This window comes from Dermacentor variabilis, chromosome 1 (genome assembly GCF_050947875.1).
Source record: "Dermacentor variabilis isolate Ectoservices chromosome 1, ASM5094787v1, whole genome shotgun sequence".
Taxonomy (NCBI): Eukaryota; Metazoa; Arthropoda; class Arachnida; order Ixodida; family Ixodidae; genus Dermacentor; species Dermacentor variabilis.
In genome coordinates, this window is record NC_134568.1 from 207,138,167 (window position 1) to 207,165,590 (window position 27,424).

The 27,424-nt window shown below is 45.5% G+C and overlaps 1 protein-coding gene across 1 annotated transcript in view; it reads right to left on the reverse strand.

The window, feature by feature from the left end:
• The window catches only part of LOC142591494 (proteasome subunit beta type-5-like), a 71,428-nt gene that overhangs the window by 15,801 nt on the left and 28,203 nt on the right, over positions 1 to 27,424 (reverse strand). Inside the window, exons 5-6 of the mRNA XM_075703824.1 lie at positions 19,861 to 19,890; positions 3,482 to 3,686 (exon numbers count right to left, since the gene is read on the reverse strand). Of these exons, the coding sequence (XP_075559939.1) occupies positions 3,482 to 3,686; positions 19,861 to 19,890 (235 nt within the window). The remainder of the gene's footprint in view (positions 1 to 3,481; positions 3,687 to 19,860; positions 19,891 to 27,424) is intronic.

The window sequence follows — 27,424 nt, forward strand, 5'->3', positions numbered from 1 at the left end:
GGCTAGCAAATGGCACAGTGGTGCATCTTTTGTTTACCACTCCTGTGTGGGTTATTTCTGTTGAGTGCCAAGCAAAATTGTGATGCTTAACCAAATCTCTAAATTGAGAAAATTGTTTACTACAAGAGCATTCCAGGGAAATGAAACAGTTTTTTTAAACCACTGCTTATTGTTGTGTGTCCCAAATCTATGCCACAGACATTTGGGGGTCACTATGGTTGATGGCAATTGCAATGACCTGAAGTGGTAAGTTAACAAGCACGAAAATCTCGCCAATGTACATTTTCTTCTGAAACGTGGCTCCCACAAAAGAAAGAAACTGTGATCTTACACTAAGAGCAGCTCAGACATGCCAGTAAGTTGGGAGAGAAAAAGTGGGCCTAGCACATTCTGATTGCACATGCTTTGAGAACACAGACATACTGTATTTTAGCGCATATAACTCGCACCAAAAGTCACAGTAAAGTTGGCGTGCAGTTTATCTGCAAATTTCACTGTCAAGTGCGGCTTCACGGCAGTGCATGCTTCAAATGGCGGACCTTGAGGTGTGGCTTCACTGCAGCACGTACTGCACTGCCATACCTCACAAGGATCTCCGCCATTCAAAGTTTCGTTATCTCCTAGGGAAACCCACCCTCTACACACCCGTGTGTTGAAACTCCATTTACCTCTCCTTCATGGCTGCCCAAACTCCTCTTCTTTATCGGTTGCCATTTTGCGTTTAGTAGTTAGCAAATAGCACATGCGGCGCCGGCAAACTCGCACGTCACCCGTTCCTAAAGCGATCTCTCAGTCCGTGCAAAGTGCTTAGTGATATGGCAGTGAGCTCAATCACCGTTGAGATTTTCAGCTCTGTCACATTTGCTCCACTGCCGCTGCCCATGTGACGGCCGCTTCATCTGCGCTGCCATCCTCTGTCGTGTGAATGCTAACTGCAAAGTGATCCAATTCAGATCGCGTATCACATGACTGATTAATCTATGATAACGTCCACCGTGTGAATCCAGCTTTATAAGTATTGCCAAAGAATGGGGAACAGAGCCGCTGGCCGAAGATATGGTGTGGACCGTGACTGTCTTTTGCAGATTTGAGCAATGTTGTATGAAGTTATTTCCATGGATTATACGCGTGTACTTTCTTTCCGAGCTGTTGTAACTTGGGGTGCAGGTTATATGCAGAAAGATACAGTATATGTGATGGTGCCCAGTGAGATAGAGAGAGCTTGGCTTAGTAGCGCCTGTGGTGACCCCTTCACAAATGTTGCAGCCATGTGTCCATGCTGTGTGCAGCTCTGCTTAGCGGTCCACAAGAAGCCACAAGTACATTTTTGGCAAGTGAATTAACCATGTGGAATGCATTTTCAATGTGATTTTGCCTGAGGTATTGGTGCATCTATTTCATGCTGGATAGTGATTACACTGTAATCAAGGGAGAACTGCATCTCAAATTATTGTCGGTTGAGGCTAGAAACAGGCGGAACACCATACTGCTGCAATTACAGCATGCACAATGCACAGTGTGAAATAGGTATGCCGACACCACACCCAAAAACATACGGCAAATACAGGTGACTCACGAAAGAATGACATTAGCAGGGAAGCGAAAGAATTTGCTTTCATGAGAATTTTGTCAATGCAAAATGAGACAGCACCAACAGCGAATGTTCTGCAAAACGAAACTTCAGCGTCAAAATTTCATTAGCCTACTTTGGTGAGCCTTGCTTGAGGTTATAGAATTATACCTCAATATAACGAAGTAGGTAAAATCAGCAATTTGCTTTGTTATATCAAAATTTCATTCTATTGAAATTCGACCTTTTATGCAATATATATACAGTCGCCGATCAATTTTTTCTTACACGGAAAGGGGGCGCAGAATTTTCCAAGTTATCTGGCAATTGAAAAAAGCAAATCTGAATGAGAAAACAATTCATTTTGATGAATTTGGGAGTCGGCGACGAATGATACGGTTTCATGCCATGTCGACGATATATTCACATCGGCAGTACGAATTAAGTGAAGCCAATCCTGCTTTCGTGTGCACTCTGCCCCCGCGGCTGCAAAGGGGAGCACAAATGCTTCGTCTGCCTCTCACTCCAACGGGTAACCGAAACTCAAGATTACACAACCTCCTATACTAAACGTGCAGTGAGGCAGTTTACACGGTGCCATGGCCTCTCGGCACGGCCACTCTTTGCACACGTGGCAGATTACCTCTAAAGCAGGGTGCGCAGCTGCGTATGTGCTCAGGTGCGCTTACAGCCATGGGCAGCCATCGCCGAGATGCACCAACTTACCCCCCCACCCCACCCACCCCCTCACGCGCGTTTGATCATGTTACCGCGAGCTCGCTCCTATCCCGCTTTCCCTTTGCTCACACGGGAGCGGTTGTTGCGCTGCGCGCTATTTGAGAGGTGCGTTTGCAAGCACCTCTCAAATACAGTGCTTGTAATTCAATCGTTCGACCATGTGCGTCTACGGAAGTTTTTACTTATTGTCTCGGTATTCCTTTATGGGCGGGAGCGAAATTTCGTTATGCTGGAGATAAGGGGGATGATAAGAGTGGCAAAGAATTTAGCCGGATTTGATAAATTTTACTGGCCCTGCTGTGACCACACCAGGCACATTGCAAAGTGTAAAATAGGTGTGTTGGCGCAGCATCAAAAGCACATGCCAATTACCATATTTCAATTACCGTCTTTGCACGATTCTATCGCACCACCGATTGTAACGCACAGTTATTTTACCACCCAAATATCCCCAAAAATAACTTGGTGCAGATTCTACCATGCACATCAAGTGACGAAACCTGAGTAGACGCGTAACGTGTTGAAAAAATTGAGAAAATGGAATATACAAAAGCACACAGACATGCACACCGCTGAATCTTAGTGGCTAGTCGTTGTCGAAGTCTTACGACACCTCCTTTTCGCTGTCTGCCAACCACAGAAAGTCATCTTCAGTTCTATATAATGCATTAAAAATTTCTTTGTCACTGCCTATTGCTGACGCATGTCTCGGGAATGCATAACACATGCAACCCTGCCCAGTTACCCTGTTCTTCTGCCAGAAGGATTGCCTTACGCTTGAAGGATGCCTAGTAATGAAAATGCCTTTTTTTCCCATCCAGTCACTGGACTACCAGCACAAGAGGCAGTTGAGCAGAAGCGCTATGACAGGCATATAGCAAACTGCAAAAATGGTGACCATAAACCAAGACGTAAAACGAAGACGTCTGTTCGATGACAGTGTGGCTAGCTATCTTGCAACGAGTTTTTTTTTTAAAGTGAATATCGGTACTGTTTTTGATTTTGAGTAGAAATAATTACAACTAATGTGCATGTCAATTTGACCACACTTTTTATTAAAGAAACATGTTTGTTAGAATCGTGCAAATACGGTAATGCATTTGATTTTTCTTCTTTTAGGGTACGCCAAGGGATACACCAAAGTCATTTCAAAAAGCCAGAACTAGTACTTACCACGTACAATGCCTCCACTGGCAGAGTCCCTGAATGTGGCATGAAAAATGGCTTTGCGACCCAGCTCAAAGGCCTCCTCATCTGACATCTCGTAGCTGTATCCATTGTCAAGGATACCATAGGCATATGTTGATCCAGAGCCACATGAATACAGACTACCTGGAAGCCGGTTGCCTTCATTATCCACATAGTAGAGCCCAGGGCCCTGCAAATCCATAGAAGGAAACCAAGGTTTTTTTCCTACAGTGCATCATCACCGCTCGCAATCTCTGCCAATGAACACAGGTTTAGTGCTGATGCAGGCACCAGAGCATGCTCACTACAAAAACATGCCGACAAAAACACGGTAGCTCACCGATATAAATATTCTACACAATCATTACAACTGGTTATTTTTCAGGCAGCAGATGGCAGAGGTAATTGATTACTCTACCATGTAGGCTCTGTGAGGGTAACGTGGCTGGGATGCACGTTAGAACTTTCGCACTTTTCCAACTTAGCTATTACAGAGTTTGGGCCAAGAACACACTTTTTCTGCATTTCAGGCACCTATGTACAAGTAGAAGAGAGCAGAGGAAACTTTATTTTCATAGTACTCGGTTTCCAGAGTTAGAGACCAAAAAATTGAAAAAAAAAAAAAGAAAAATCACTTTGAAACCGGTATTTTCAGAATTTCCAACTATTATTCTACCACTTCGCCAAATTTTGCGCACTCTAAATCAATATTTTAGCCATAATATAAATTTTTGGCACCAGTGTCGGCTAAATACGAGCCAAAGTTTCCATAAAGAAAAAAAAAAGTTTTTTCCACGGCGCGTGACGGCCCCCGCAGTCGTTCGGTTGCACCGACCCATATATCGTTTGAAAGAGCAGTTTCTCGTTTTCATTTTCTCGCCTCTACCGGTTCCGTCTGCGCATTGGCAGTGAAGAAATTCTGCCTCAAAAAGATGACCCAATGCGTGCTGTAATTGGTCGACAAAGGCACGAGACCCTCAGCTAGCCATGCCATTAGCTGGACTTGCGTCTTCGCATCACTCCGCGACCGCTGTGCACACGCCATGCGTGCCAACGTTTGCAACGCTGACATAGATGCTGACCTTGACTCCGAAGTACACTGTCCGGAATATTTGGTCGCGCGTGTTCAAACAAAGATTTTGCGCTCACCGCTGCAGCGTTCTTGCTCAAATTTTGCAGAATGGTCGCATTTAGGCGTCAACTTTGTTTAGTATAACACTTGGCACGATTAGCCGCTTGTTTTTTAAGACAAAAAATGAGAAACTTATCGCCTATGAGGAAAAATCGCGTCTGAAAAGCTGGTCCTAGGTGGATGGATGGATGTAAGCGTAACCTATGGAACTCTCCCAATCTCTTGCTATTATACTGCCAAATGTCCTACCTAGGTTAAAAAAGGAAAATTTAGCAAGAGCAATGCACCGGTGAGCGCAAAATTTTTTTTTGAACATGTGCAGCCAGATATTCAGGACCCTGTACAAATTAAAGAGGGAAGGAAGAGGAAGTCGGCATACAACTTCAAGAGACGATGCTCCACCGTGCCACTTCCCGATGACATCGATAACAGCCCACTCCCGCAGTCGAGCGATGCCAGAGGTCCTAATGGCGTGTTAGGCCTAGTCCCCCGAAGCACTTCTGACAACGGCCGCATTTCATCGACATTTTGGCACGACGCTACTATTCTGCAGCCGGAATTTTTTCGGCGTATTGACGGTGAAGCTCAAGGAAAACTTTAAGCATTAGTGTCAACTCCTGCTACTGACCGAAAATCGGAAGTGCTAGATCGCGTTGACGACACTGCTGTCATGACAAACGAGCTGGCTATGCCTGCTGAGCATGCAGCTGCTGAAAACTTGCAGCGGGTGCTCAGAAGGCATCACCATAATGACACTAGCCAGACAGACTACATTGCTGGAGGCTACTAATGCAATAGAACTTGTATACATTCAAATATTTTGTGGTGTTCTGTTATAAAAATAAGCTCATCTTGTTTTTCCAAGTTTTCTCAGAATCTCATTTGTGGTGCTCTTTAAAGTTGTTGAAGCGCTATCTCGTCTTCAGGGCACATAGAGCCATAATTTTAGCAGCGGCACGTAGTTACATGTGTGTACTACACAATGCTAGGAGCAGATTTTTAAATTTTCGCTTTTGTAAATTTTAAAACCTGGCTACTAATTGGACCACTTGATTGCCATGTCTGGAGACTGAACTTCAAATTGCTGTAAAACTGGTAATATCTGCAAAATAAACAAAGTAGTCCTACAGCTGTGTTGCTTACACTCTGTAGTATCCAGCCATATGCCTTTTAAACATTCTGGCTGATACTCTTAATACAACTGTTCCGATAAACAATAGGTGATTCATCATCATCATCAGCCTAGTTACGCCCACTGCAGGGCAAAGGCCTCTCCCATACTTCTCCAACTACCCCGGTCATGTACTAATTGTGGCCATGTTGTCCCTGCAAACGTCTTAATTTCATCCGCCCACCTAACTTTCTGCCGCCCCCTGCTACGCTTCCCTTCCCTTGGAATCCAGTCCGTAACCCTTAATGACCATCGGTTATCTTCCCTCCTCATTACATGTCCTGCCCATGTCCATTTCTTTTTCTTGATTTCAACTAAGATGTCGTTTACCCGCGTTTGTTGCCTCACCCAATCTGCTCTTTTCTTATCCCTTAACGTTACACCCATCATTCTTCTTTCCATAGCTCGTTGCGTCATCCTCAATTTCAGCAGAACCCTTTTCGTAAGCCTCCAGGTTTCTGCCCCATATGTGAGTACTGGTAACACACACCTGTTATACACTTTCCTTTTGAGGGATAGTGGCAACCTGCTGTTCATGATTTGAGAATGCCTGCCAAACGCACCCCAGCCCATTCTTATTCTTCTGGTTATTTCAGTCTCATGATCCGGATCCGTGGTCACTACCTGCCCTAAGTAGATGTATTCCCTTACCACTTCCAGTGCTTCGCTACCTATCGTAAACTGCTGTTCTCTTCCGAGACTGTTAAACAATACTTTAGTTTTCTGCAGATTAATTTTCAGACCCACCCTTCTGCTTTGCCTCTCCAGGTCAGTGAGCATGCATTGCAATTGGTCTCCTGAGTTACTAAGCAAGGCAATATCATCAGCGAATCGCAAGTTGCTAAGGTATTCTCCATCAACTTTTATCCCCAATTCTTCCCACTCCAGGCCTCTGAATACATCCTGTAAACATGCTGTGAATAGCATTGGAGATATCGTATCTCCCTGTCTGACGCCTTTCTTTATAGGGATTTTGTTGCTTTCTTTGTGGAGGACTACGGTGGCTGTGGAGCCGCTATAGATATCTTCCAGTATTTTTAAATATGGCTCATATACACCCTGATTCCGTAATGCCTCCATGACTGCTGAGGTTTCGACTGAATCAAACGCTTTCTCGTAATCAATGAAAGCTAAATATAAGGGTTGGTTATATTCTGCACATTTCTCTATCACTTGATTGACAGTGTGAATATGGTCTTCTATTGTTGAGTAGCCTTTACGGAATCCTGCCTGGTCCTTTGGTTGACAGAAGTCTAAGGTGTTCCTGATTCTATTTGCGATTACCTTAGTAAATACTTTGTAGGCAACGGACAGTAAGCTGATCGGTCTATAATTTTTCAAGTCTTTGCCGTCCCCTTTCTTATGGATTAGGATTATGTTAGCGTTCTTCCAAGATTCCGGTACGCTCGAGGTCATGAGGCATTGCGTATACAGGGTGGCCAGTTTCTCTAGAACAATCTGTCCACCATCCTTCAACAAATCTGCTGTTACCTGATCCTCCCCAGCTGCCTTCCCCCTTTGCATATCTCCTAAGGCTTTCTTTACTTCTTCCGGCGTTACCTTTGGGATTTCGAATTCCTCTAGATTATTTTCTCTTCCATTATCGTCGTGGATGCCACTGGTACTGTATAAATCTCTATAGAACTCCTCAGCCACTTGAACTATCTCATCCATATTAGTAACGATATTGCCGGCTTTGTCTCTTAACGCACACATCTGATTCTTGCCTATTCCTAGTTTATTCTTCACTGTTTTTAGGCTTCCTCCGTTCCTGAGAGCATGTTCAATTCTATCCATATTATAGTTTCTGATGTCCGCTGTCTTACGCTTGTTGATTAACTTAGAAAGTTCTGCCAGTTCTATTCTAGCTGTAGGGTTAGAGGCTTTCATACATTGGCGTTTCTTGATCAGATCTTTCGTCTCCTGCGATAGCTTGCTGGTTTCCTGTATAACGGCGTTACCACCGACTTCTATTGCGCACTATTGCGCTCATGAGATTGTCGTTCATTGCTGCAACACTAAGGTCCTCTTCCTGAGTTAAAGCCGAGTACTTGTTCTGTAGCTTGATCCGGAATTCCTCTAGTTTCCCTCTTACCGCTAACTCATTGATTGGCTTCTTGTGTACCAGTTTCTTCCGTTCCCTTTTCAAGTCTAGGCTAATTCGAGTTCTTACCATCCTATGGTCACTGCAGCGTACCTTGCCGAGCACGTCTACATCTTGTATGATGCCAGGGTTCGCGCAGAGTATGAAGTCGATTTCATTTCTAGTCTCACCATTCGGGCTCCTCCACGTCCACTTTCGACTAGCTCGCTTGCGGAAAAAGGTGTTCATTATCCGCATATTATTCTGTTCTGCAAACTCTACTAATAATTCTCCTCTGCTATTCCTAGAGCCTATGCCATATTCCCCCACTGACTTGTCTCCAGCCTGCTTCTTGCCTACCCTGGCATTGAAGTCGCCCATCAGTATAGTGTATTTTGTTTTGACTTTACCCATCGCCGATTCCACGTCTTCATAAAAGCTTTCGACTTCCTGGTCATCATGACTGCATGTAGGGGCATAGACTTGTACCACCTTCAATTTGTACCTCCTTTTAAGTTTCACAACAAGACCTGCCACCCTCTCGTTAATGCTATAGAATTCCTGTATGTTACCACCTATTTCCTTATTAATCAGGAATCCGACTCCTAGTTCTCGTCTCTCTGCTAAGCCCCGGTAACACAGTACATGCCCGCTTTTTAGCACTGTATATGCTTCTTTTGTCCTCCTAACCTCACTGAGCCCTATTATATCCCATTTACTACCCTCTAATTCCTCCAATAACACTGCTAGACTCGCCTCACTAGATAGCGTTCTAACGTTAAACGTTGCCAGGTTCAGATTCCAATGGCGGCCTGTCCGGAGTCAGGGATTCTTAGCACCCTCTGCAGCGTCACAGATCTGACTGCCGCCGTGGTCAGTTGCTTCGCGGCTGCTGGGGACTGAGGGCCGGGGTTTGATTGTTGTATTGATATAGGAGGTTGTGGCCAAGTACTGCACCAGGGTGGCCAATCCTGCTCTGGTGAGAGAGTGCGTTACCGGTTCTGGTCACCGGGATCAGGCCGTACTCCAGGCCTGTTTGTGCAATTTTCTCAACACACGTTTTTTTTTTTTGTATTTTCTGGTGGAGAATTGCGCGGCAACGGGATTTGAATCACGGTCCTCTTGCACTGGAGACTGATACTCTACCGTCCCCGCAGGAGTTAAATTAAAAAATTGGGTTATGGGGTTTTGCGTGACAAAACCACTTTCTGATTATGCACGCCGTAGTGGAGGACTCCGAAAATTTCGACCACCTGGGGTTCTTTAACGTGCACCAAATTCTAAGTACACGGGTGTTTTCGCATTTCGCCCCCATCGAAATGCGGCCGCCGTGGCCGGGGTTCGATCCCGCGACCTCGTGCTCAGCAGTCTAACACCATAACCACTGAGCAACCACGGCGGGTCCCACAGGAGTTGTACGCCTCATTTAACCTAGAGTGGTGCCCTATTTGATCAGTCAAGGTGGGCCAATCTGAGCTCGGTTATACCGCATGGATGGCACTTGGCTAGAGAACCTGGTATTTATGACTTGCACATGTGTGGTCACACATAATTGAGGATAAATAATTTTTTTTTTAGGAGGGTTTCCGTACAGTGATAAAATGAAGGAAAAGACATTAAAAAGAAAGAAAAAAAAGGGGAAAAAAAAAGGAACATAACTTGTGATTTGAACACGTGATCCTTCAATGTTGCCCGGAAAGGCAGCTCAGTCGGTTGGTTCGTCAAGCCAGCGGTTACACTCAAGCGCCATAGCTCCTGCTCCGAGCCTCATACTTATGTGGAAAGGGACTGATGTTGTCCGCGACAGTTTCTTGGCATAATTTCTTGGAAAAATGGCCGCCAGAGGAGCAGCGTGAACTCGAGCGGCTTTAGAGACTAGGAAAACTGCCTTACAATATTTAGACTTGAGGGGTAGTTTCGTTAACAAACTATAACACGGCAATCAGCATTCGAATACGACGAGAATAATTATTGAGACGCGGAAAATTCCCTTGAAGTAAATCTGGTTTGCGAGACAAATGCTTGTATGTACTGAATCTCTTAAAAGATGAGGGGGGAAATATGCGCTCACCGAGAGGGCATCGTCAGCACGAGACCACCACCAGGCACCTTACTGAGATGTGGAGAGCTTCGCGGCCGGAACGAAGCCTCCCCTCTCCGCCGGCCAAGCGTGGAAAACGCGCTTTCCGATCGCTCAAGGTTGCGCAGGCATAGTGTAGCTCTAGCGTCTAGGAAAAGCTTAAACAGGTGCGAAGGCGGCACGCATAGCGTGGGAAGCTAGCCGCCGGAATAGCTATCTCAAGTAATCTTCATTATATCTGGAACCACTCAGTCAACTTAAAAAGTAATTATGTTTTTGAAACCAGCAGGAAAATCTTTCTGAGAGACAATTTTTATTAAACTTAGTTAAAAAAAAAGGTTTCTAATCACCTCTTCTCCCCTTAAAGGCGCCCTGAACCACTTTTTATCGAAGTGGAGAAAGGCATTTGAAGAGAAAATAGGCTATTTCAGAGCTACTTTGCTGCAAAAAGTACTTGAGTCCGTTCGGCAGAAGTGGAGTTACTGGCAATTAAACACTGCCTTCACTGCGCTCTCGTCCCCTCTTCAGTGCCCTGCACTGTGAAGGCTATGGTGGAGAGGGATGTGCCCTCAACACTGTTTTCTAAATGTCACCGTGGCATGCAGGTGAAATTTCATTTTGGATGCCATGACTTCAGATTTTAGTGCCTGTGACGCACTAAACGTAAGCCAAACGCGGTTGTCCTCAGTGAGCTGCAGTGTGCTTAGCCAGTCCTGCTTAGCTCCAGCCCGGACGTGCAACTCCAAGCCGTGGAGCGAGTCGAAGATGTCGCCGTCACGCATCGCCTGGCGGCGATCTGGCCTTTCTGATGTGCCCATGAATTAGCTCCCCACTCTGATGAATAAAGTAGTGTCTCTCTCTCTCTCTCTCTCGTGGCAGCACCCCGTGGTGGCTGCAGTACCGACCCTACGTAGCAGACTGCAGCTACTAATATTAGCCGTGTATGGGAATCCACTTTATTACGAAATAAAGTGTCCAGAAGAGAAAGAGAAGCAGGCTTCTGTTGAAAAGAGAGCGTTTGATAGAAAGGTGACTTCGCGCTCCGCTTGCGAGGTCCACACACTGTGTACGACAGTAAACCTTGGCTGAGATATTCACAGCAGCGTATGCTACCCACGAACTATGTTATTTCACCAAGCCCAAGGGGGTGGCTCAGAGCCCCTTTAATGCTTTGATGGTTTACTGTACCATTTGAACCATACGATTTGTACCATTTGAATTATCCAGCACACACACATGCCAAGCTAAAGGTTCTTTTAATTCTGATTTTTTGCAGCAGCAAAGTCTCTCCTCTAGTTCCTTTTGTATTTTGCCACTGCAAATGACGTAGCGCCCTCCCTTGGGCGGCACCTAGAACCTGGATAGCGCGCGCCCGCATGAAAAGAAAATAAAGACTGCGCCTGGCCGTGGCACGTGAAGCCACGGCTCACAGTTCTACTGTGGCGTCGATTCGGGTCAGCTGTCTCATTCCTTCGTGCCTGAGGCATAAGCCTACAAGTGGTGACCTAGTACGAACACAATGACTGATCCGCCCGAACCCTTTTTCAGAACAGGATTCCCGTCCGCAGGACACCTCGTCGCTGAAGCTTCGCTTCCCACCCTTCTGGCCCCAGAACTTGCATGTTTGGTTTCCCCAGATCGAGGTGCAATCCTGCCTCTACCGCAGCACCTCTGAGGCAACGCGCTGCTACCATGTCGCCTCAGTCCTTCCTCCTGATGTTGCCAGCAAGCTCTCGGACGTTATTTCTGCCCTCACGGGCACTACACCATATCAGCACCTCAAGACCAAGGTACTGGAAAGATTTGTGCCATAGGAACGCACCCGCCTCCAGCAGCTTCTTATCGAGGCAGACCTTGATGACCGGCGCCCCTTCCAACTACTGCACCAGATACGACAGCTTCTCGGGAAGCACGACGTCCCCACGTGTTGCTTCAAGAACTTTCCCTCCGACGTCCTACCCAGCTGATCCGCCTCGTCCTCGCGATGGCAGGCGATGTCCATCCTCGACCGCCTGGTGGACCTTGCCAATCAAGTTCATCAGGCAAACTCCTTGCCCCTCACTGCTGTCTTACCGCCTACAGATTTCACGCCTTGAGGCGTGAAATCGCGGGCCCATACCTTGAAAACAATCTGCGAGAGGGGCAGAGTGCAGTGTGTGCCAAGAGCTTCATGAGCACTGTGGTCTCGCTGCTTCGATCGCGTTGAAGTGACAGGTAGCAGGAAGGTAAAGTCGCTCATTGCTGCGGGCTCTATCTTAAAAGCAATCGTCTTATGTGACAGACAGTTGTTCTCGTTGGGTGAACAGAGAAATGCTTACGCATTTAACAAAGCTGTTGGAATAAAGTTAAGGCAGAGGGGGGAGAAGGAATAGTTCTCTCTGCATTTCAGTGACTTGAGTCAGGATGCACCCACAGCTTACCTTTGCAGTCTACATTCCACCTCCACTACTGGGCTGAATAGCCAAAATATGAATGAAATAGCTCCATACTCTAAAGGGACAACTTCCCATCTCTTTAGAGGGAAAAAAGTGAAATGGTATGGAAAAAGCTTACTGAATGAGCACTTAAGAAGCAAAACTTTTAGGAAAACTAAGTGGAATCTAAATTGCCACACATGTACACTCTGAGGCACACATGTACTTGAGGAGGGAACAGAAGAAACTGGTACATAAGAAGCCGATCAATGAGTTAGTGGTAAGAGCGAAAATAGAGGAATTCCGGATCAAGCTACAGAACAGGTATTCGGCATTAACTCAGGAAGAGGACCTAAGTGTTGAAGCAATGAACGACAATCTTATGGGCATCATTAAGAGGAAGCTTTAGCTCAGGTGCTCCTATCTAAATACATGTAAAAGGAGAATTTGTTTTTCTCTGCAACCACTGCACCAAATTTGACGAGGTTTGTTTCATTTAAAAGAAAAACTTAAAATCTAGTGACTGTTGGTTTTGAATATTGGAGTTAGGTCGTCAATATTTTAGTAAAAAACGTCAAAAATAAAAAATTTCTAGAAAACGAAACTATCAAGTATACAACCCTAACTCAAAAAATGATAATACAATTCTGTAAATTGCATCTAATAGTACATCTAAAGTGGACAAAATTGGTATGTTACACATGAATATAAAAAATTTAGCAATATGGAAATGCAGCTTTTGCAAAACCCTTGTAACCAACGTAACAAAGTCACATAAGATGTAAAATGACATCAAATTTGTCAGCTTTGAACGATCTAATGGATGCCGTTTACAGAACCGCGATATCTGTTCTCGATGCAGAGCTATGAATTTGTAAACTTTGTGCTTCTATTTCTTTTCAAAGAGTCAAATATTTGGCACTTTTTTAACAGAATTCAAGCCCTAAATCGAAATTCCGCTTCCAACAGTCACTAGAATTCAACTTTCTCTCTCAAATTCAACAAATTTCATCAAAATCGGTCCGGGGGTTCTCAGAAAAACGTTTTTGCATTTTACATGTATTTGAATAGGCCACGTTGGCGTTGGGCCCGAGCTAAAGCTTCCTATTAAGGAGTGTACAATAGAAGTCGGTGGTAACTCCGTTAGACAGGATACCAGTAAGCTGTCGCAGGAGGCGAAAGACCTGATCAAGAAACGCCAATATATGAAAGCCTCTAACCCTACAGCTAGAATAGAACTGGCAGAACTTTCCAAGTTAATCAACAAGCATAAGACAGCCGACATAAGGAAGTATAATATGGACAGAATTGAACATGTTCTCAGTAACGGAGGAAGCCTAAAAGCAGTGAAGAAGAAACTAGGAATAGGCAAGAATGAGATGTATGCGTTAATAGACCAAAGCAGGCAATATCATTACTAATATGGATGAGATAGCTCAAGTGGCTGAGGAGTTCTATAAAGATTTATACAGTACCAGTGGCACCCACGACGATAATGGAAAGGAGAATAGAGGAATCCCACAAGTAACGCCTGAAGAAGTAAAGAAAGCCTTGGGAGCTATGCAAAGAGGGAAGGCAGCTGGGGAGGATCAGGTAACGGCAGATTTGTTGAAGGATGGTGGGCAGATTGTTCTAGAAAAACTGGCCACCCTGTATACACAATGCCTTATGACCTCGAGCGTACTGGAATCTTGGAAGAACGCCAACATAATCCTAATCCATAAGAAAGGGGATGCTAAAGACTTGAAAAATTATAGACTGATCAGCTTACTGTCCGTTGCCTACAGTATCGCTAAGGTAATCGCAAATAGAATCAGGAACATCTTAGACTTCTGTCAACCAAAGGACCAGGCTGGATTTCGTATAGGCTACTCAACAATAGAATATATTCACACTATCAATCAGGTGATTGAGAAATGTGCGGAATATAACCAACCCTAATATTGTCGCGTGGTGGTGACCTAGAAGAAAACATTGGCAATACTGTGAACGACAAAACTAACTTTTATTGGGCGAACCTGTGCCCACAAGACGGGCTACACTTAAAGCATAACGATAGCGGCGAACGTGGTCGGCGATCGGCGAAAATCTGATCAGCGGGTCAAGCGCGTCGGCTTGTATAGATCAGTCGTCGCATGTTCCAGATTAACCGCTGGGACCCGCGTGTCTTCCGCAAAGTTCTACACTATTCGTGTCGCGCATACATGCAATCAGATTACAAAAGTTGCGGTGAAAGACAGTGGACGGAACCATCGATAACATTCCAGAAACTTTTTTTACATGCAGGCGCGTCCTGCGCTGTGCGATAACATTTCTTAGGCGGTGAAACGTAGTCACCCGATAAAGATAAGTACAGTACACGTGTCAATATATAGCTTTCATTGATTACGAGAAAGCGTTTGATTCAGTCGAAAGCTCAGCAGTCATGGAGGCATTACAGAATCATGGTGTAGATGAGCCATATGTAAAAATACTGAAAGACATCTGTAGCGGCTCCACAGCCACCGTAGTCCTCCATAAAGAAAGCAACAAAATCCCAATAAAGAAAGGCGTCAGACAGGGAGATACGATTTCGCTCTCCAATTCTATTCACAGTGTATTTACAGGAGGTATTCAGAGACCTGGATTGGGAAGAATTGGGGATAAGAGTTCATGAGAATACCTTAGTAACTTGCGATTCGCTGATGATATTGCCTTGCTCAGTAACTCAGGGGACCAATTGCAATGCATGCTCACTGACATGAAGAGGCAAAGCAGAAGGGTAGGTCTAAAAATCTGCAGAAAACTAAAGCAATGTTTAACAGTCTCGGAAGAGAACAGCAGTTTACGATAGGTAGCGAGGCACTGGAAGTTGCAAGGGAAGACATCTACTTAGGACAGGTAGTGACTGCGGATCCGGATCATGAGACTGAAATAATCAGAAGAATAAGAAAGGGCTGGGGTGCGTTTGGCAGGCATTCTCAGATCATGAACAGCAGGTTGCCATTATCCCTCAAGAGAAAAGTGTATGACCCCCCCACCAGCTGTGTCTTACCAGTACTCACATACGGGGAAGAAACCTGGAGGCTTACGAAAAGGGTTCTACTTAAATTGAGGACAATGCAACGAGCTATGGAAAGAAGAACTATGTGTGTAATGTTAAGGGATAAGAAAAGAGCAGATTGGGTGAGGGAACAAACGCGAGTTAATGACATCTTAGTTGAAATCGAGAAAATGGGCATGGGCAGGACATGTAATGAGGAGGGAAGATAACCGATGGTCATTAAGGGTTACGGACTGGATTCGAAGGGAAGGGAAGCGTAGCAGGGGGCGGCAGAAAGTTAGGTGGGTGGATGAGATTAAGAAGTTTGCAGGGACAACATGGCCACAATTAGTACATGACCGGGGTAGTTGGAGAAGTATGGGAGAGGCCTTTGCCCTGCAGTGGGCGTAACCAGGCTGATGATGATGATGACACTCTGAGGACACCACTAGACAGTCTGATGAAAACTGCCTTTAAAGGGACACTAAAGGTTACCAGAAAGTCAAGTTAAAGTGGTAGAGCAATGTTCTAGAATGTCTAAGGCGTCAATATAATCGCGAACAGAACTTTAGTTACTGAGAAATTGAGGCAAATGCATGACACGATTTGAGTCCCTCCAGCGACATTCCGGTACTAGCCCGATGACGAAAGCACTCCTCATAATTTGTGTTACTAATACTCAACTACTCGTATTAAAAATATAATTTCATGCGATTATAAGACGGAAGAAAATGCTACTTGACTACGTCTATTTGATTCTAAGAAAAAATAACATTTTGATGTTATCCTTTAGTAGTATGGGTGGTCGAAAGGTTTCGTTTTCGCTCGACTCTGCGCCGCGTACGCTTTGGAGTTTCAGTAGTTTCGTTATCGCGTCGTGCTGTGCGGGTTCTGCTGGCTCGCGAAACTTTCATTTGGAACAAGCAGCGAGAATGCCACGTCCATGTGATGTCGTGGGAAGCCCTCATTGCTTTCCCGCTCCGGAGAGCCAGTGTCGAGGCCGCCGTCGTAGTACGCAACGACGCTGGCAGCGCGAGCCATTCAGCAGCAGGTCGCGCTCGTCAGTGCTTAAATCACTGAAGTTGAGCCCAGCTTCGCGAGCCAATCTGTCGTTGTCAGGGTCCATTGCGACGAGCGTCGAAGTTTGCGCCATAGAATGAAGTACCAGCTTATGGTCGCACATTTCTCCTTCCGCTAGCCACCATACTCCCGCTTTCGCTCTGCTGTCGGCTGTGGCTTGGCTCTGTTTCTGGCCGTGCGTTGTCGTTTTGCGCAGAAAAGCCGTAGTGCCGTCTGCGTACGCCGTTTTACTCAGAAAATAATCTAGTAACGTTGGTTTTACTCACCGACGGCGCAACGTCACTATGAGACCATGATGTCAGTGCTCCTCGATCGGAGGGCGGGCGATTTGAACTGCGCTAGAGGAACGCGGACGCTTCAGAACGCATTTTCTCTTAAAATAAGTCTCTCCTTGGCACGAAACAAGCGTTTCGAGGTTTCTGGGATGGTATTTCAACAGTCCACGTTGACTTAATAGTAACCTTTAGTGTCCCTTTAAAGCGGCCCTGAACCACCCCTCGGGCTTGGTGAAAAACAAAGTTCGCGAATAGCATACAATAATATGAACATCTCAGCCAAATTTTGCAGTCATGCGTGGCAGGTGGAGCTCACAAGTGGAGCGCATTGTCACCTTTTCCTCAAATGCTCTATTTTCAACAGAAGCCTGCTCCTCACTCTTTTCTGGTCACATTATTTTGTAGTATAGCAGATTACCACACATTGCTGCTATTGGTTAATAGCTGACATCAATTAACAAGGGTGTTTGGGTCCGTGCGCTTCTTCCTACAGTTGCTACGTATAGTATATATATTGATGCAGTTCAATATACAGGCTGAAGCGAGCGAAAATTTGCTTTTGAATTTCTATAATAATTACGAACTTCTGGAAGGACCCAACTATCATCTGCTGATGCTACTAGTTTTGGACACTCCATTAGCCTTAAACCACACGGAACTTAAGGTTAGACCACACGCACGCTTGCCAGCGCGGGCTCACTTCTGGCTGCTCCTGGTTAGATGCCTTGACAGCGCTTCAAAATTTGCAAGTTGGATGTGGCTACTATCCGTCGGTCAAGCTGGTGCAGGACAAAGCTGGTCTGCACCACGTAGCATGGCCAGATTGGAGCATACAAGTGTGAGCATACACTCAAGCCCTGTCGTGCACAAAGCAAACGCTGCGCATATGCACTACAGTTGCATGCAGCTGCAGGGTGCCGCGAGAAGTCCGCTGAGGACGACCGCATTTGGCGTGTTGTAGGCAGAAAAATCAGAAGTAGTGGCATACACTTCAACATCCAAAGTCAAATTTGAATGGCGCGCCACAGTGATGTTCAGTAGGTAAAGTGTTGTGGGCACGTCCTGCTACGCTGTAGCCTTCGGAGTGCAAGTCATTGAAGAAGTGGACGCACCAAACAGGGGACAAACAAGCCATGCTCCCTTATAAATATGTGGTCAGCCACATTTCAATGTGGCATTATGTTTTAACTAAAGGTGGGTGAATACAGTAAAACCTCGTTAAACCGTACTCGCTTAAACAGTAGTTTCGGTTTAAAAGTAGTAAAGTCAAATCCATGACTTAGCGGCCATTCAACATAATGTGTTTTGTATCTGCATAAACCGTACCAGCTTATTGCGTACGCATCGGTTAAAATGTAGCGTTTCCACTTTTCGTCACGCAAACACGGCGGTGCGTCGTCTCTATCGGGCGGCCCGGCAGAACAACAAGCCTCAGAGATCGAAACAACGGCCTCCAAGCGCCCTGAGCATTAGCGCGTGAAGCCAAATCAAAATCAACATCATTACGACGCCGTGCCAGAGAGCGTTGTGGCGTTGTGCAAGAGAGGACTCTCGTCATGCTGAAGCTCAGATAAAAAAAGACGCCGGGTGCTTAGCATAGAAGAAAAATTAGACATTGTCCGTGCTATTGAACGTGACATGAAGAAGTCTGCGCTGGCATGCGACAGGGATCTGCTGTTGACTACAGTGTGTGGCATTTGGAATGTGAAGAAGTTGCTCGGCAGCGCTGCTGCGACTGCGAAGAGATGTCGGCTACGAGGTTAGACTTTTCGCCATCGTTGCCTCTGTTGCGGCCGAAGTGTCGACTAGCGACAGTGATGAGGACGACACGGAAAGTGACAGCACGGGCGATTCAGGCCCGACAGTGGCAGAAGCTGCGCATTACGTCAGCCTCATGAATGCAATCATCGCGACAAGAACAGGGGCGCGATAACCTAACTATTCCAAACGAAAAGTATTCCGAACTCTGGCACCCGGTAATGAAAAAGGCGCCCCGGGATTTCTGCAGCACTACTGCGCGTGCACGAACAATATGTAACGCAAACGAGGAATCTGCCATGCGAGTGTTTGCCAAGAAGAGGGGACTGGCTGAAAAGCTGGCACGCAGCTTCAATAAGTTTGAGGCCGCTGTCGTCATGCTAGGCCGCCGCGGCATCGAACGAAAATAGCACTTTTGTCGCGTGAAGTGAATGAGTACTGCACGTTTTTTTCCCCTTTCATCGCACTCTCTCCAAGTTCCGTTTTCGACAGTCAAGCGGGCCTCATGCTATTTCGGTTAAACAGTACTACCGTTTATTACGTACTTTTTCCGAGCTCCGGCCAACTACGGTTTCACGAGGTTTCTCTGTACAAACATTTTTAATAGGAATTGCAAGTATCAAATATCGAATCGCATATCGAATAGCAAAATGCAGACGCATATATGTACAGCAAATAATACTTTTTCTGGTATAATTAAGCATCGTGCTTACGAAGATTAGTGAAAAAAAAGAGTGCACCATCACAGACAGTTAGGATCAGCTTTAAAGAAGATCACTAACTGCCATTAAAAGAACTGCACGAAAAGCCCCTCAACATCTTGATAGCCTGGCTGCAAACAAGCTTTCCAAGAACGAGTGACTGCCGTATGACTAGCTTTCCAAAAACACTAAATAAATTGTTAAAAGAAACATCGTAAGTTGTGGAAAAATAAAAGGAAAAGCTGCTGAAGGACTTGTGAGCCATATACACATAAAAGGGTCCATTGTGAGGCAAACATCACTGGTTGCAGCACAAAAGATAAAACTGCTGCACGACTAGACTGCAAGAAACACTAAATTGCAGAGTAGAAGCAAAAATCACAGGTTGTCATTTGTAGGCTTACACCACGAAACCGAAAACGAAGCTTGCAATATCCATTTTGCTCTTGCAGTGCTTGAAAAATTTTCATTGTTATTTCACTTCTGATAATTTGTGATACTTTGATTGGGAGGCAGAAGAGTAAACAGACTTTACTAGTTGCCTGTTATGTAATATCTTAGTGTGAAATATTCAATGCGTATTCAAAACCCCTACCTAGCTTTAACACACAAAAAAAAAAATGGAAAAACAACAAATGCTTGTCTTACCCGTTTGTCCCAGCCACAGATCATGACGCCCTAGAAGTGAAAAAGGAAAAAATATATAAGACATGTGCACATAAGAATGAGAAATATAAGACAATGTTATGTCTTATGACAGTATTTGTCTGAATTTAAACATTTTTACTTGACACAAATAATTTCTATCAGCACATCAGTATCAATGCTTAGTATATTTATGAAAAGCAACACCTGAAATTGACAGCGACACCTCACTATAACAAAGCAGAAGGGAGAGCCTCTCCTACTTCACAGTATATCTATTAGTTAAACCTCGCCGATACATTCCTGTTGGTTATGCAAGTTTTCCCGGCTCTTACATTCTGCAATGCCAGTCCCATTTAGGTCGCATAACAGTCATATGTATTAGCTTCCTGTCTGTTACCTTTACCTTTGCTGTTGTTACACCTAAAAACTGTGACGGTGCATCATTGATGTGGCATTGTTGGCAATGCCTTCAATAACCACTGTATGTCGCCACTGAAAACAGTCACTACAGAGCACCTGCCGTGCGGCGCCGACGCTATGGCTTTGCGGAAAAGGAAGGCACTTTCATTTAAGAGGGGGACGCAGCTTTCGCATCACGAAAAATGGGCAAAAAAATTTTTTTAAAATCATATTTTGAGTTTCCATAACTCTTTTTCCAAAATATCATCACTGTAAACCACATAGAAGTGCTCTAAAAAATTTGTTTTATCAGTCAAGGCTGCGAAATATTTTGCGAAAATCGAAAAAGAACAGTTTTTCAAGCAACAATATCTCCGGAACAACACGGCGCCATCCAATGTTTTTAGATCTCTTTCAGTTTGCAAGCTCCCACCGAGCCGCGTACGAGAAAGCGGCCCCCTTCCGTTTCCACTCACCATGCGACGCTGCGGTCACTGTCGGCCCGGAGAGCTCGCGCTCGGCAGCGGCTGCGGCAGCCTTCTCCGCTGGATCTCATCCGCTATAACGTCGCGAATGAATGCGCAGAATTCAAATTTGTTGGCCTTTTTTTAGTTGTCACGTAGAAACTGAATTCAGTCTCAAGGTTAAATAACTGTTTGGCCTGAGCAGTAAGGGTGAGATAAAGAGCAGGCTGGAAGCAAGATCGCGAAAAACTGCGATCGTTTACTTGCTTCGCGTTTTATCTATCGCATCGTATTTGCGATGTTTATCCTGGATAGTTTAGTGCCTGTTGGCGTAACGCTATCAATAGTTCTTGTGAATAGTTCACGAACCATAAAGGACGATTTAAAATAACCATGTTCCGTTCTGTTTTTAGAACAGTCATGAAATTCTGCGCTCTGTTACCAACGTACGGAGTACAGCACAGAGAGCAGGGTTTTTCACGTTCACTTTGAACATTTATTTAAGTGCACACAAACAAACACTGAATGCAGACACACCTGGTACGAAACATGGAAGGAATGCCTACAGAAGACGAGCTTTTTTATTTGCAATGGTGACTTTTTCTCTGCTTTCCAGCCGGCGATTCACATCTTTCGTGTAGAAGTGCTTGCGTGCAACTATGACAAAATTCAGCACCTGGCATGTAAAAGAGGCCATATGCTCTGCACATCCAAGCCGCGCAAAGTTTCTCAATTCCAACTCGTCCAACACCTCCCAAAACATATCCGCGGAAAGTGGGCCTTCTTTCAATGAAATTGAAACTGCTCCGTTTACAATATTTGTAAACTCTAACATCTTTTTGGTAGGGTGCTTTAGGCAGCCTTGCTTGAAGCTCCTGTACACCGTGAGGTATGAGTGACTGCCAACAACTGGCACTGGAGAGCCGATATCCTCTATGCAGGAAGGGCATGTTGTACTCTTGCTGAATTTATGCACCACATAGCCCGAAAAGTAGTAGGAGATGCTTTCATCTACTTCTCCCTTGGAGTAAATGTGGTCACTGCCACTGTGCTGGGGCAAGTCATTAGGTTCAGAGGTTAACTCAAGAATTCTGGATTCAATCAGGTCATGCAGGTGTGCTTGCTTGCTACAAGCACAGCACTCGGTGCACCCTCCACACTTCCACGAAGACCGGTCTTTATAGGTGTGTACAGACTAAGCAGTCGGAATATTTGTGTGAAATTCACGACTGTACCCCACAGCGTAAACACGCACACGTGAAAAAAAAACACTGCTTGCTACTTTGACAAGGCGGCTGCAGCGGCGGCGACGATAGGGATGGACTGGGCCGATCGGGCAAACAGTGTGGCGAGCGCCACCGCGCGGCAGGAAAGAGAGACACTCCACGCGCCGGAGCTTTCAAACTGAAAGAGATCTAAAAACGCTGGGCGCCATCTTGGTCTCGGAAAGTGCATTTCTCTGTTATGGTGGCTAGACTGGGAGGCGAGTATCAGCCGCCTCCGAGAGTAGCAAGTGATCATGCCAGCAGCGGCAGCGCTGCTGTCGACGCTTAGATAACTGTTGCAGTATGCTTGCAGCGCGGGATGTGGCTGTTACTGTACGATCCCTTCACTTGCGCTTTCCTTGTTTTATTTACGTCGAATAGCATGCTACGACTCTATCACGCATGTACATAACATGAACTGCGAAATATTCATTGCTCGACCTGATTGTGCGATGAGGCGACGTTCAGCAAAATGTGCAAAGGAACAGGTTTTCGAATGCTCTAGCAGTATGATACTTTACTTTGCTGTTTTACTTTGATGTTCTAGAGCATTGAAATAGACTGAGAGGATGTTGTTCAATGCTGGACTTAATTTTTCCTTGTATCTGACGTCACCCTATATTTATGCTAGGAAAAAAAAAAAGAAAAAGAAAGAAAGAAAAAGAGAGAGAGAGAGAGAGCTTCAGAATATTACAATGATTGTCGAGGACAACCTGCGTGCTTTACGCTTGTTTCCAAGCTAAAAAAAGTATTCAGGGAACGTGGCAGTACAACACAGGAATTTTATTTCAGGACCAGACACATGTGATCAATCCCAGTCAGCAAGAGAAAAATTGTGGCACTATAACTGAGGATAAATACACAGCAAACATAGACAAGTTTCAGAGCAAACAAGAGAAAAAAATTGTGAAAACAGTCAATGATAAATGCGCAGGGAACTAATGTGAATCGAAAAAATATCACAGCACACTCCTCACATAACATGCCTCAGCTTGAGGTGGTGCATTTTTTGCCTCTTGCCCATCCTTGATTTGTTCTCGGCTTGAACTATAAAATGAAGTCTTGTGAGAGCATACAATTTTATGACTGTGTTCATTACCACCTTGCTGTGTTTGCCACAGCCAACTATGTTCAGCTTGTTCCTAGCCAAGCATGAGATCAAGTCCGTCATGCTGTCTGCCTTTAGCCTGTTAAAGCTAAAGCAATACGTGAACGAGTCCTCCAGTCCGCCTTTGTCCACCTCCTGCGTCAAGCAGGCTTCCTCTGGAAGATCAGAGCTGGATGGCAGAAGCAATGTCCTCGAGCAGTCATCTCACTGTTTTTTTTAAGATCTTTCGAGCAACATAGCCCATGACATAGTAGGCGATATGAGAGTTGCTTTTTAAGATAGTGGCATCATGATCACTTAATAAGCCACACGATTCAAGTACCTCATTGACTTCATTTAGGCACCCAAAATCCATAAGGTGGTCCACTTTTCCCAGAATTTGTTTAGGCCTTTCGCTGCTTATCAGTGAAGGTGAAACATTGCTATTTGCTGGAGGTTTTGCCAAACTACAAAATTTACTGACAGCAAGAACTGAGATGGAGTAGGGTGATCGTTACTCCCAGACATCTACCTCAAGATGCCAAACAAATTCTCTAATGGATCCCGACTCAGACGTGCAGTCAATAAGCACTTGTAGCCAAGCTTTATTGTCACATACTCCAGGAGGTACAATGTGCTGGCTAGCGTCACACGAAGGCCTTCTGCAGAGCCAGGTGTGAGGAAGCGTAGCTTCCCAACCTGTGCCTCCCAAGCATCTAGGTATGCTAGAAAATTCACTTCAGTGTGACTTGTTGACCCGAGGCACATGGCACCATGACTACACCTTGCATACCTGCCAACCTGGCGAGATCAAAAATCGAGAGACTTTATTTGCGCCAACCGGGGGGAGGGGGGGGGGGTTGCATCACTGTTTCAACTTCCGGTGGCCTTAGCAACTCGGTGAAACATGTTTTCCATCAGTGTTTTTCATTTTTCCAACCATAGACCGCTGCATGTCCCACCTTTCTTTATCAAGAATGTCCTCTGCAAGACTGTACGCCTGTAGTGTGACAAATTCAGCTTCGAGAGCATCTAACACGTCTTCAGCAGATTCATTGGCGTCTCGGGGCAGCAGCTGAGGGAAACTCTGAATAAAGAAACGAAGACTCGAGAGCGATGCCTGTGAAATTTCAGGTTGGCCACCTCCACATTCTTCATAGTTGCGTTTCATCAGAGTTGCGTTTCAGAGTTGCATCTACATTCATAGCGCTTCGCCTTGTCTCATTTCGGAAATATTTTCCGTGGAAGAGGCCCAACGTAGTCGCTGACACTAAGGGGTAGGTTGTGTTCGACGAGGAATCCCGTAAACAGGCACTCCACACGTATGACACTGTCGTTGCACTTGTTCCCGAGAAAGTTCACTATGTTGCCTTGCTGCTCAGCGGTACGAACATAGCTTTGATGCTTCACCATGGAAACGTGCAGTTTCAAGTCGCCGTTGACACGGTGAGACATGCTGACATCGCATCCAAACGTTTTACAAAATGCAAAATGTTCTCCTTTTCTTGATGTCAAAAAGCACGAAAATGCAGAAGTTCGCAATAACTTCTGCAAATACCTTTTCTTCGACTTTGGTAGCGCCATGGCATCAAGCACACGAGAAATCTAACTTTACATGGTGCACCGCACACACGGCCTAGCCCACACTAATCATACACAAAAGCAGCAGCAACAAGATGCACCATGGAGGACGACATGCATGGAATGCAAGAACTACATTGGCTCTGGCTTTGGTCGGCTTACTAGGCGCAGCAGTCGGCTGCTTAGTCGATGATACCGATGGGCCTAGTGCTGCCGTTGTTGGTGATGCCAACGATTATGATGCGGCTGTAGATTCCGCGGTGCTGGTTTCGCAAAAACCATTACTGCACGAACAGAGACCACTTTTCGGGAGATATAAGATAGTGATAGCACAATCGGAAAGTTCAGTAAAAAATCGGGAGTCTCCAGGGCGAATCGGGAGGGTTGGCAGGTATGACCTTGGATGTCATAGCTGCAATGACTTTCGGCATCCATCGTACAAAAGATCCTGTTGCTGAACAAGAGCCAGAACTGCACATTCTTTCGATGTCATCAGAGTAGGCATACAGCCCTCTGAGCGCCTCGTCATTAAAAAGTGAAAAGGCGAAGTTCAAAATCCATTCGGTTCAATTACTGCCCTAGTTACATGAGGAATTGCTTTTAGCCTTACAACATCCCGGTTGTCACACATCCATGCTTCTTTTACGACATCCATTCGGACATATCCTTCCGGTATATGAAGGCCTGTGGATACAAGAGTTACGCGCACACTTAACCAGGTGAGCAAAGTCTGATAAAAAGTGCAAACTTCTATTTTCATCTGCAGGGTGATGAACTTTGCAGACCGTTTCTCTGATGCCAAACGACCGCCACATGCCGCGGTTCCAGGACGCAGCATCTGTGGTCACAAAGTCCATGCACAGGCTGGACTTTTCTGATGCCAAGCTGGCACCAACGATGATTCTGGAAAGGACGTCTCCCTTCACATTACTGTGGGACCCGAAGACGCCAAGAATCTGTTGGAAATTGCCGGAAAATGGCTGGAAAAGTACTACCAGACCATGGTCGCAGGTCTCCATGCTCTGATCCAGGGAGGTGTGGCACCCAGGTACATGAAGCCTTCAATACACCCACTGCTTGTTACTTTCAGACACTCCAACTTCATCTCATCAACCGAGATGCCTCCGTGCCTCTCAAACTCATCGATGTCTTTGGTCTGTCCTGCGATTGCCGAAAAAACATTCTAATTGAGACCATAACAGTGCTTATAGCCCTTGATGTACCTGTGCAGACAGCTCTTGCTGGGAAGCAACATTAGATTGTGCCTGCAAATGTGTTCGTACAGCTTGGGGCTTTTTATTCTTGTTAGGATGCACTCTAATACCCACTCCTGTTTGTACTTCATTCCCTGTGTTTTTCTTTTGGAAGCTTGAAAGCAAGCTTGCAGTTGCTGTAACTGCTTTTGAGGTAGTCTAGTGAGGCACTCTTCAACCTTCTCTTTGGACATAGTGGCATTGTCCCACTTTATCCTTGCAATTGTGGTTTGAAGATTACCAACCTTCGCCTTTTCACGATGCAGCTGCAGGTTGCGTTTGACAAGTTTTTTCGACATGATTGCTGTCAAACTACTGTCATTTTCATCTTCTTGTAACCGGCTTGATTCACCGACAACTTCCTAAGGTATCTGCACTGCACACACGGCCTCTCGTCTTGCAATATCCCAGGACAGTCTTTGCTGTGCAGCTTGTTTCCATGCAGCCTACAATTACTTTTAGCTGTGGCTACGACGCTGTTCACTCGGTGCCAAGCTCTGCTCAAGCCCAGGGCACACAGACATTTCGTCAACTGAGGAAAGAAGATTTTCGACACCTTCGGTGTCAAGTGCATAAACTTTCTTCAGAGTTGCGCCTCACACGAGCGCGGAGCAGTGATAATGCGTATCGTCTGCCAGCACAACACTACCTTCCTAAAGCAAACACTGTCACCAGCCAGTGCACAAACACTAAATGCGAGTGTTTTTGGTGCTTCCGCAACTAATTTTCTGGACCAGCTTGGACTTGGAAGCTTTTCACCTTTCAAGTGGTCTAACTTTTCCACGGTGCAGGTGTCATGAAGCACTGCTGGTTCGTCTGTGGATACGGTTTAAGTTGGTGCTGTTAGCCTTAAAAACAGCAGATGCACACGACATACCGTCGTTTCCTTTCATTTGTTTTCCGAGCACTTCTCTTGATGTTCTCAACTCCCTACACTACTACTACTACTCAGCTTTGACAGATACCGTGGGTGAGGAAAAGTGTCAGTACTGCGTCCTCAGTGAGGCACGGTCGGCCGTGGGAAATCTTTACATCACCAAATTTACAATGTGGGTGTAGTCACGCTCGATGAAGCTTTGCTCAAAGTGCAGCTCACATAGCATCGATTTCTTCTCCAGGGGTTTGTCTGCTCATGGGATCGCCCGCTGCCACACTTTGAACCTTTGATCATCTGTGAGCGCAGCAAAGGTAGATAGCTTCACGCCTTTCTTCCTGGCGGAGACGTACTCTGACGTGCAACCAGGGCCAAAGCAGTGTGTTTGGCGCTTGGAGCGCTTTTCAATTGCCACATTAGTGCTCATGGCTCGTTAAGGTTAAATCACACAAATGAAATCATAACAGATAGCACAAAAGCTCATACCAGCCTGGGAGGGGAAAAAAAAAAAAGATCACAGCCAGTTCGGCCAGTCAACCCCAGAAAAGCGCTTCGGCCGACGCAGAACGAAGAGAGATTTAAGTTGCAGCGTGCGCAACTTAAATCTCTCTGTTGAGCCTGTCGCTAGCATGAATAACTGC